General features: G+C 45.5%; 1 protein-coding gene across 1 annotated transcript in view; it reads left to right on the forward strand.

The window, feature by feature from the left end:
• The first annotated feature begins 8,996 nt into the window (after positions 1–8,996).
• Positions 8,997–12,055, forward strand: part of MANBA (mannosidase beta) — a 106,139-nt gene continuing 103,080 nt past the window's right edge. Inside the window, exon 1 of the mRNA XM_079784965.1 lies at positions 8,997–9,275. Coding sequence (XP_079641091.1) covers positions 9,099–9,275 — 177 coding nt within the window. The 5' untranslated portion in view covers positions 8,997–9,098. The remainder of the gene's footprint in view (positions 9,276–12,055) is intronic.

The raw sequence follows: 12,055 nt of genomic DNA on the forward strand, positions 1-12,055 counted from the left end.
CCTTAATGGTTGCCATAGAGTTTGCAATAAGCCTTTACAAATCCACTGTCAGAGTCCACTTTTGAATGCCATTGGGCTGCTTCATCGGTAGTGCAAGCACCTTATAATAGAAAAGTATTCCTCATTCCTCCCTTCTAGTCCCTTGTGTCATTACTCTCAGTTATTTTACATATATAAACTATAATTGTTATATATTGTTACTGTTTTGAACAAACAGCTCTGTTAGATCAATTATGAATAAGAAAAATAAAATTTTTCACTTCATTTATTTCTTCTAATGCTCTTTCTTTCTTTATGTAGATCCCAGTTTTTTATCTATATAATTTTATTTCTCCCTGTTAAAGTTCTTAAATATTTCTTAAAAGGCAGGCATATTGGCAATGTATTCCCTCACTTTCTGTTTTTCTGAAAATGTCTTTATTTCTTCTTCTCTTTGAAGGATAATTTTGCTGGGTACAGAATTCTATATTAGTGATTATTTTTCTTTCAACACTTTAAATATTTCAGTCCTCTATCTTTATGCTTACATGGTTTCTGTGAAGAAATTGTATGTAATTCTTATTTTTACTCCTTATAGATAACTAGAGGCCTGGTGCACAAAATTCGTGCATGGGGGGTGGGTCACTCAGCCCGACCTGCACCCTCTCCAATCTGGGAGCTCTCAGGGGAGCCCTGATGGCTTAGGCCCACTCCAAATGGTTCTCTGCTCTATGCAGGGCCTGGCCGCTCCATGCCCGCTGCCCAGAGGCCCTCCGTGGCCGGGGCGGGATGCTTGCCTCATCGCCACGGTGACGAAGCAAGCATTCCACCAGGCCACTCACGCTGTCCGCTCTCAGCGGCCGCCCTCCCAGGACTGGGGGACTCTGGCGGGGCTGAGGGGACTGGGCACCGCCATCTTGTGCCTATGGGCGCTGACATATTTGTGATGGAGTGATGGTTAATTTGCATATTACCATTTTATTAGATAAGATATGTTTTGTTCCCCTTGCTTCTTTCAAGATTTTTTTCTGTATGTTTAGTGTTCTTAAGTCTGAGTATGATATGCCTAGGTGTAGATGGTTGTTTTTTGTTTGGTTGGGTTTCTTTGCATTTATTCTGCTTGGTGTTTTCTGAGCTTCCTTCATGTGTGGTTTGTGCTCTGAAATCAATTTAGAAGAAATTATCAGTCATTATTGCTTCAAATATTACTTCTGTTTCTCTCTCTCTCTTTGTATGCTTTTCATAGTTGTCCCACAGTCTTTGGATATTCTGTTCAATGTTTCTCCAATCTTTTTTCTTAGCTTTTCAATTATGAAAGTTTCTGTTGACATATCCTCTAGTTCAGAGAATTTTTCTCCACAATTCTATTAGTGAGCCTATCAAAGGCATTATTCATTTTTGTTATTGTTTTTTACCTCTAGTATTTCTTTTTTTTTTTCTTAGAATTTCCATCTCTGTGCCCATTTGTTCTAGTATGCCTTCTACTTTATTCATTAAAGCCCTTGACATATTAATAATTTTTATTTTAAATTCCTGGCCTAATAATCCAAAATCCCTGCCATGTTTGAGTCTGGTTCTAGTACTTGCTCTCTCCTTAAATGTATTTTTTTTTTTAATTTTTGCCTTGTAATTTTTTTTTGTTGAAAGCCATACATGATGTACTAAAAGAAAATGTGACAAATAGGCCTTTAATGATGTGGTGGGAGTGTATGGGGAGAGGGGAAAGCTTTCTATAAAGTCCTGTGATGAAGTCTTAGTCTTTCAGTGAGCTGTGTCCTGGACTGTAACATTCACAAGTGCTTCTCTCTTTATTTTTCACTCCCTTAGGTGGGGAAGGATGGCTAGAGGAGGCTAGAGTTTGGTATCTCTCTTCTTCCAGGTTGGTTAGGCTCTGATAAAACCCCAGCAAGCAAGGCTGATAAAATAATTTCTCTTGAGGGCATATCTTAAGAAAAACAGAATGCTGTGGTGTATTTTAATATGGTTCTTTTTCCCCTCCCCCTGGTAAAATTATGAGGGAATTGTTCTCCTATCTTCAATATGAGAACTCGGTAGAGCTCCTGGAGGCAAAACTCACAAAAGTGTGGGTGACCCCCTGAGACTGGGCACCTTTGAAGTTTTTAACTCTCAGACTTGTCCAAACCAAACCTCGAGCTATTCATTAATTATGATTTAGATTTTCTTAACCTAGTGCTGGTTACTGTGGAGCTTCCGGCTCATGGGTTTCTGCTTTGGTAAATGGTGAATCTCTGTATTCACCTGTCTATCTCTCCAATTATGGAGGCAGCACAGTTCCCTGTCATCTCAATTCTCTGATGAATCTAAGACAAGCTATTGATTTTATTTGTTCGGCTTTTCACCTTCTTAAAACTTTTTTTAGGATGGAGTGACAACTTCAAACTCCTTACATGACAAGACATTAATTATAAGTCTTTTATTTCTTTGATCCATGGATTTTTTTGAAATATACATGTATAATTGTTTTTAATTAACTTTATTTTTTAGAGCAATTTTAAATTAACAGAAAAATTGAATAGCTAATACATAGTGTTTCCATATTCCCCTGGCCCCCACATATGCAAAGCCTCACCCATTATCAACATCCCCCCCAAGAGTGGTACATTTGTTAGCATCAATGAACCTGCATCAACACATCATTATCACCCAAAGTCTATGTAGTTTACAGCTTACTCATGGTGTTGTATATTCTATGGGTTTTGACAAATATATAATGACTAGAGGTCCGGTGCATGAAAATTCGTGCACTTGGGTGGGGGGGGGGTCCTCAGCCCAGGAATCTGGCCTAAGCTGGCAGTCAGACATCCCTCTGGCAGCCTGGGAGCCCTTGGGGGATATCCGACTAACTTCTTAGGTCCAGTCCCCGCAGGGAGCAGGCCTAAGCCATTAGTCAGACATTTTAGTGCTGCCATGGAGGTGGGAGAGGCTCCCGCCACTGCCGCTGCCCTGGCCAGTCATGAGCTGGCTTCTGGCTGAGCAGCACTCCCCCTGTGGAAGTGCACTGACCACCAGGGGCAGCTCCTGAATTGAGTGTCTGCCCCCTGGTGGTCAGTGCATATCATAGCGACCGGTCGTTCCGCCGTTAGGGTCAATTTGCATATTGCCCTTTTATTATATAGGACTAGAGGCCTGGTGCATGAAGTTCGTGCACGGAAGGGGCGGGGGTCCCTCAGCCCAGCCTGTACCCTCTCCAATCCAGGACCCCTTAAGGGATGTCCGACTGCCTCTCACAATCCAGGACCACTGGCTCCTAACCGCTCGCCTGCCTGCCTGTCTGATCGCCCCTAACCCCTCTGTCTGATTGCCCCTACCTACCTCTGCCTGCCTGCCTGATTGCCCTTAACTGCTCCCCTGCTGGCCTGATCACCCTGTACCCAGGACCCAGGATTCCCTTCTCTGGCCAGTCGCAGGCACCTGGGACCCAGGCTTCCCTCCCTCTGGCCAGCCGCAGGCACCCAGGACCCAGTCGGCTTCGCCCAGGCCGGCTGCAGCCGCAGGGGACCGTGGGCAGGTGGCTTGGCCCGGGCTGCAGCCCCAGGTGCTGGCATCTGAGACCACGGGGCATGTGGCTTGTCCCTCTCCTGGGCCACAGCCCCAGCTGCTGGCGCCCAGGACCATGGAGTGGGTGGCTTGTCCCTCTCCCAAGCTGCAGCCCCAGCCGCTGGCATCTGGGATCGTGGAGGGTGTGGCTTGTCCCTCTCCCGGGCTGCAGCTTGGCTGTTCCCCATTCCTCTTTCGCAAGCTCATTTGTGCCTGGATGGTCCCCATTCCTCTCTCGTGAGCTCATTTGTGCCTGGCTGGTCCCCATTCCTCTCTCCCCAGTGTTGAGTGTCTGAGCAGTTACAGCATTATGGCGTGACAACCATTTGCATATTAGCTCTTTATTATATAGAATATGTATCTACAGAGAAGCTACAGAGTAGCTTCACCACCCTAAAAATCCCCTGTCCTCTGCCTATGTAACTCTTTCTAAACCCTAGCAACTATTGATCCTTTTACTGTCTCCATAGCGTTGCCTTTTTGAGAATGTCATTTAGTTGGAATCATACAAGAAGTAGCCTTTACAGATTGGCTCCTTTCCCTTTGTAATATGCACTTAAGTTTCATCCCTGTATTTTTATGACTTGATAGTTCATTTCTTTTTGGCACTGAATATTATTCCATTGTCTAAACTTACCACAGTGCATTTATCCACTTACCTACTGAAGGATACGTTGGCTGCTTCCAGGTGTTAACTATTATGAATAAAACTGCTATAAACATCCATGGGAGTGTTTTCGTGTGGACATTACTTTTCAACTCCTTTGGGTAAATACCAAGCGGTGTGATTGCTGGATCATATAGTAAGTGCATGTTTAATTTTGTAAGAAACTACCAAAATGTCTTCTAAAGTGGCTTTACCATTTTGCATTCCCATTAGCAATAAATAAAGAGTTTTGTTGCTCCACATCTTTGCCAGCATTTGGTGGTGTCAGCGTTTAAAATATTTACTATTCTAGTAGTTGTGTAGTTGTTTTAATTTACATTTCCTTGATGATATATGATGTGGAACATCTTTTCATATGCTTATTTGCCATCTGTTTATCTTCTTTTTTTAATTAAAAAAAACCTTTGACACTATTACAGATGTCCTCATCCCCTCCACCCCTCTTTGCCCACCTCCATCCAGCCCCTGCCACTCCTCCCTTGGTCTTCACCACTCTGTTGTCTGTGTCCATGGGCCATGCATGTATGTTTTCTGACTAATCTCTTCACCTTCTTTCACCCAGTTCCCCCCACCTCCCCTCCTCTCTGATCTCTGTTAATCTGTTCCATGTATCCAGGCCTCTGCTTCTATTTTGTTCGTCAGTTTATTTTGTTCATTAGATTCCACATATGAGTGAAATCATATAGTATTTGTCTTCCTCTGACTGGCTTATTTCATTTAGAATATGATCTCCAGGTCCATCCATGTTGTGGCATAGGATAAGAGTTCCTTCTTTTTTACAGCTGTGGTACATTTTAGAGACATAGGAAGGAAGAGGGAGAGAGAGATAGAATGATGAGAGAGAGTCATCAGTCAGCTGCCTCCTGCACACCCGCGACTGGGAATTGAGCCCGCATCCCAGGCATTGAAACTGTGCCCTGACTGGGAAACGAACCTGTGACCTCTTGGTGCATGGGTGGATGCTTAACTGCTGAGCCACACCAGCCTGGCCACCACAGATTTTTTTTATCTACTCATCTACTGATGGATACTTGGGCTATTTCCAGATCTTGGCTATTATAAATAATGCTCCTATGAATATATGCATGTATTCTTTCTGATTGGTGTTTTGGGATTCTTGGGGATTCTGTGGGATTCTCATAAGTGGGACCACTGGGTCATAAGGCAGATCCATGTTGTGTGTGTTTCTGTGTTTGAAAATTCCATATTGTTTCTCCCGCTAACAGTGCATGTGAGTTCTATTTTCTCCACATCCTGGCCAACATCTGTTTATTTTATTAGTGATAGCCGCTCTGACAGGTGTGAGATGGTATCTCACTGTGGTTTTGTATATATTCGTTAGCGCATTTTTTAGTTGAGTTGTTTGTGTTCTTATTTTGGGGTTTAAGTGTTCTTTAACCTTGAAAGGGGGCACTTATGGCCTCTTGTCCCTAGCTTTGGGGATTAAGCAGACACTCTGAGTCATTTTTCTTCTCTTTGTTATTCTTTATGTGATTATCTCACGGGATTGGAACATCCTTGGTCTTGGTATACCATGGCATTCCAATGAGTTTGCTTACCAAGTTCATACATTTAGAGATGAAGGAAATAGTGTCAGATGGACCAAGAGCCCTTATTGGCCTCCTGCAGCAGAGCATTGACCCTGCACGTCATTTAACCTCTATAGGATTTCTTTGTCTCTTTAAACCAGGGAATTATCCCTTGATCTAAATAATCTGAATTCTGGGGAGCATCAAATGAGATGATCAAAATGGGATTCATTTATACAGTATAAAGCTATAGAAACAGGTGACTTTTTAAAAATTGTATTTGATTTTGTGCCTTTAAATTACATTAAGCTGACACATTTTGTAAGTATTTCAAAATAAGATTTATTCTTCCTGAAAATAATGAACAAAAAATTATCCTATAACAACATGAAAACTTCATCATATCACTTGTGCCAATGCCCATTTAGGCAGAATACTTGTTAGGGCTTTGCATTTGCTTTAAGCTCTCTGTTTTCAAAGTGACATAATCCAAACAACATCATGTTTGTGTCCTGGAATGAAAGGAGGAATGATGTCTCATTCTCTAAAAGATTTCATATATATATATATATATATATATATATATATATATATATATATTGATTTCAGAGAGGAAGGGAGAGGGTGAGAGAGATAGAAACATCAATGATGAGAGGATCATTGATAGACTGCCTCCTACACGCCCACTACTAGAGATTGAGCCCGAAACCTGGGCATGTGCCCTGACCTGGAATTGAACTGTGACCTCCGGGTTCATAGGTCGACGCTCAACTACTGAGCCACACCGGCTGGGCTAAAATATTTCTTAATAGAATAACAGAATATATCTAAACACATTTGCTGGAATGACTTTTCCTTTGGCTTGGCTTAATGGGATCACTGGGATTTACTAAAAAATTCCTTTGCCATTCTTGCAGCCATAGTCATGTTATCAGTTTGAACAGACCAGGGCTGGCTGTCTATTGCCATGCATGATGGTATACTATTTGAATTGAGAGTTTTGTTCCTATCAAAAGTAAGAGTGCTTCTGGGGTGAGGAAGCCTTTGAACCAGCCAGAAACCTTTCCCTTCAATATTAACGTGTTCAACTGCAATGAGGCTGAGAGCCCGGAGAGGAGTGTTTTGGTCCTACCTGCCACTACCATAAATGACAGACAAATCACCCGGCTTGTTTGGACCCTTTTACCTCACAGACTTGGGCTGTATAATCCATAATGTCCCTAACCCCAAGATGCTAGGTTTGTGAAAAATACTGATTCTTAAAAAGTAAAATATTGTCCTGTGTCTACAGATTCACACACTTTGAGGGCCATTATAAAGCAAAACAATTTGGATTTGTTTGGTGAGGGAAGAACTACTCTTCAAAGACTTTCTCCTAAGTAAGGAAGTAAGGCAGATGACATCAACACAAGAATAAGCCAGTCTATTTTATGCAATGCGAAATCCTCTGTGTCAGCTTCCAAGGATCACAGTAACATTTTACTGCAAAAATGGGAGTCGAGAGGCCATGTGACTACTGTGTTTATTTTTTTGGGTACCCTCGCATTGTTAGGGACAACCATCTACTTATTTATTTAATTTTTTATATATGTTTTATTGATTTTTTTACAGAGATGAAGGGAGAGGGATAGAGAGTTAGAAACATCGATGAGAAACATCAATCAGCTGCCTCCTGCACACCCCCTGCACACCCCCTACTGGGGATGTGCCCGCAACCAAGGTACATGCCCTTGAGTCCACAGGCCGACGCTCTATCCACTGAGCCAAACCGGTTAGGGCTATTTATTTTATTTTATTTTTTATTTTTAATATATTTTATTGATTTTTTACAGAGAGGAAGGGGGAGGGATAGAGAGCTAGAAACATCCATGAGAGAGAAACATCAATCAGCCGCCTCCTGCACACCCCGCACTGGGGACGTGCCTGCAACCAAGGCACATGCCCTTGACCAGAATCGAACCTGGGACCCCTGAGTCCACAGGCTGACGCTCTATCCACTGAGCCAAACCGGTCAGGGCTATTTTATTTTAAAAAAATATATTTTTATTGATTTCAGAGAGGAAGGGAAAGGGGAGGGAGGGAGGGAGGGAGGGAGAGAGAGAGAGAGAGAAACATCAATGATGAAAGAGAATCATTGATTGGCTGCCTCCTGCACACCCCACACTGGCGATAGAGCCCACAACCCGTGCAGGTGCCCTGACCTGGAATCCAACCTTGACCTCCTGGTTCATAGGTCAATGCTCAACCACTCAGCCTGCCAGGCAACCATCAGTAGGTCCTTCATTTTCGCCTTAAGTCCGAACCCACCTACACAAGCACCTACGTCACTCGCATGGAGCACATCCACAGCAGTAATGAAGTGACACAGTAAAAAGAATTTAAAAGAAAGGTGACAATTCCTGACCTTTGTGGTAAATAAATAATAACACAAAGCACATATGTACATGTGTTGAAATGACGGAATTTGTTTTTTTAAATAAATAAATGGGAGATGGCGACATAACCACGAAAGGACGAACATCGAGTCCAACCTAACCCGAGGACTGCCTGTATTGAACTCATTTGATGCTCCTAACGACCTGAAAAAGCACGGTCTACATTTTTTTTTTTTTTTTTTTTCAGTTCAGGAAACGGAGGCCCACAGATGGGGCAGAAGATTTTAAATTTGCCTGCGCGTGTAGGGAAGGTTTCAGAACCCCAGGAACCTCCCCTGCGGGGCTTCAGGAAACAGAAGGTCTCTAAGATGACTTGCTAACCCCCGCTGCGCGCTGTGCATGCATTTCCTCAGCCCCGAAAACAACCCCACGAATCAGGTACTCCTTGGAGGGCGGGGCACTCGGAGGCCGCCTGGGAGCTGCGGGGGGCGGGCGCCACCGCCGCCCGGCGGGCCTAGCAGCGTAGTGGGGGTCTGAGGAAACTTGGGGAACGAAAGTGGTGGGGTGTCTCGGTGTCTCGCTCCTCTGAAGCAGAGAGGAGCCTCTCTGGCTGTGGTCTCCGCGAGCTCTTCCGTCCCAGCGCTCCCCTGGACGGGGCGCCACTCCGCTGCCAGGGGCTGAGGGCACCGATTACCGTGCACGGTTCCGTCTCCCGTTCTGACACCCGAGCAGCAGGAGTGAGCGCCGAGGAGGGCGCAGAGTGCAGCGCGAGGAGCCCGAGCTGCGCCCAGGGGCTGCCGCTTCCTCTCCCGCGCCCGCCCCGCGCGTCCCGGCAGCTCAGCTGACCCGCGGGCGGGGCCGGGGGCCGGGAGCCGGGGGCGGGGGCGGGGCCGCGGCTGGAAGGGCTGGCGCCTCGGCTCCCGGAGAGCTCGCTGTGGCTTCCGTGGCCTCCCGCAGCGCGGGCGCCGACACCGTCCTCCGGGTCCCAGCATGCGCCCCTTCCTGCTCCTGCTGCTCGCGCTGTGCGGTGCGGACCCCACGGCCGCCGCGCACAGCCTCAGCTTGCGGGGAAGCTGGAGGATCCGCAACGGGAACGGCTCCCTGGAGCTGCCCGGGGAGGTGCCCGGCTGCGTGCACACCGCCTTGTTCCAGCGCAACCTCACCCAGGTACCGCGTGGGGCCGCCCCCGCGAGCCTGCGCCCGCGTTCCCTTCGCGGCCAGAGGCGCAGGACCTGCCTGGGAGCCCCCTGCCCCGGGCGACTCTCCTCTGTTGGGCACTGACGTCCCCTGTGCAGCTTGTGGTCTTGGGGGGCGCCGCCAAGGCCGTTTCTGTGCTGTTGAAGAAGAGCACCGCTGGGGTCCGGGCTGGGGGGAGACGGACCCGCGCCCGGACCCCAGGAACTGGAGAGCGGAAGTTTCCTTAGGGCAAAAGGTCTTGCTGCTGGTGGTGTACTTACTGTCTCAGTTCTCCACTGAAGCGCGGATAGAAAGGACGGGTTGTCACCGATAAAGCCTAAGGCGGGGGATTAGTGTTTCAGCTACCTGGGTACTGCGGGGGACTGTTGTGTTTTGCTAAGTAAATGCTAACTATATTGAGTAATGTCTCAGGCTTTCATTTTCGCGGTTAGGCCTCAGGGAGTCAGATTTTGGGATTTTGCAGCACATGGGTTGAGGAGACAGACCTGCGAGTGTCCGGTTAGGATTGTCAGTGCAGGTGTGGAGGCTGCATAACTTTTAAAGCTGATTGGGATATGAAGGAAGGTGCTCTTTCTTCTCAAGGCATGCGATGTGCGTGTGTTTAATAGATGCTCTAATTTATAAACTCGTGGAGGACATTTTCCTGGTTGATTGCCCGTGTGTGCAAATGTTTGCAGACTTTCACCTTCCACTGTTTTCATGGTTCCACCTGCTGCAGGTCATTTTCCCATTCTATGATTATCTTTGGCTGGGACAAGATGTACTTAAAAATATATATATTTATATTTATTGACTTCAGAGAAGAAGGGAGAGGGAGAGAGAGAGAGCTAGAAACATCAATGGTGAGAGAAGCATTGATCAGCTGCCTCCTGCACGCCCACACTGGGGAACGAGCCAGCAAGGTAGGCATGTGCCCTGACTGGGAATCCAACCCTGACCTTCTGGTTCATAGGTCTGTGCTCAACCACTGAATCAGGCTGGCGGGGCAAGGTGTACTTGCTAAGTAGTTTGCATGCATGGTCTCATTCCTTATAAGAACTCTATGGAATGTGTCTTTGCATTAGCCGGGAGCAGTTAAGAGAACATATCCAAGATCACACGGCAACACAGTGGCAGAAATGGAATTCTAACCCAGGAGGGCCTGACTCCATAGCTTGGGTTCTGTACTATTCTGCTCTTACCCTGGTGTTTCGAAAAACCATGTATTTTTGAAGCACTGTGGTTCACAGTCAGGAGTATCATTCACATTTTACTTAAATGACAAGTTATTTTCTGCATTAGCTCTTTTTCAAGAATGTTTGTCAGAAAGGAAGTGTATTTGACACTGACTACAGTCCAGTTTTTTTAATTTTTTAAAAAATATATTTTGATTTTTTAGTTTTTTAGTTTTTACAGAGAGGAAGGGAAAAGGATAGTTAGAAACATCGATGAGAGAGAAACTTAGATCAGCTGCCTCCTGCACGCCCCCTACTGGGGATGTGCCCACAGCCAAGGTACATGCCCTTGACCGGAATCGAACCTGGGACCTTTCAGTCCGCAGGCCGACGCTCTATCCACTGAGCCAAACCAGTCAGGGCGCAGTTTATTTTTTAAGTAAATAATTTATTGTCAGTTACTCAATCTGTGGCATAGACCACGGCTGACTTTGGCACCCCGAGGCTTCACTTACACATGCCTTGAGAACACCTGTGTGCATTGCAGGGCCTCTCCTTGCCGCATTTCACTGGTCGGATGAAGCCAACGGGAAGTCATTAGTGACTTTAGCAAATCAGATCCGTGTTACAGAGGCACATATCAGGAAACAGTGTTCAGTAACTAGTCAGTGAGAATGAGGTTATTCATAATATGAAATAACTGAGGTTTCCTCATGGGCATAACTTACAGTGCCTATTAAATCTGTTCATAAATTCTTAGGAAAACTTTGTTTCAATAAGGTGGATGTGGGTCTTAAATGGTAGTGGGATGAGAGACGGGGAAGCTTTCTGGGGCTTGGAGAACTCCAGGCCAGTTGACAGTAATCCTCAACATCAGTGTCATTATTAAATACTGTGATGTTATAACATCTGCTTTATTACATTCCTTTTCGGTGTTGACCTCAGGAAATATTCTAGAATTTAGAGCAGACACTGGCCCAAATACTGTGTTTACATGAGAACTTGAAGCACATCTTGCCGAAGTCATTCATTCACATATTCATTCACCTAATTGTCTCATAAGTATTTATTCAATACCTTCAAGGTGGCAGGCACTGTTCCAAGTGCTTGATATCGAATGTTGAAGAAAAAAAAACAGTCTTTGCCCAATAGAAAATCTCTAGTGGAAGAGAGACAATAAAACAGATTAATAGATAATATAATGACAGGTGGTACCCTGAAGAAAAATAAAGCAGGCTAAAGGAAGAGAAAGTGAAGGTCGATTGGGAAGGATTGCTGTTTTTAAAAAGTGGTTCAAGATAGGCATTTGATAAAGCGACTCTTTAAAGCAGAGGTCTTTTTGATGAGGTCAGCTTTAAGAAGTGCATTCCCAGCAAAGAGGGAAGAAAAAGACAGGCATAGGGGAGGGAGCCTGCTTGAAAGTTCCAGGAACAGTAAACAGGCCAGTGTGGCAGGAGCCCTGTGAGCCAAGAGGGTGGGAGGATGAGTTCAAAGGAGGCCGGGGGCAGAGCATGCCGGGTTTGTAAGCCATGGGAAACACTTGGGGTTTTAATCTATAGGTGATGGGAAGCTATTGGGTGTTTTGAGCTTGGACTT

Source organism: Cnephaeus nilssonii, assembly GCF_951640355.1.
Source record: "Cnephaeus nilssonii genome assembly, chromosome: 1".
Classification (NCBI taxonomy): Eukaryota; Metazoa; Chordata; class Mammalia; order Chiroptera; family Vespertilionidae; genus Cnephaeus; species Cnephaeus nilssonii.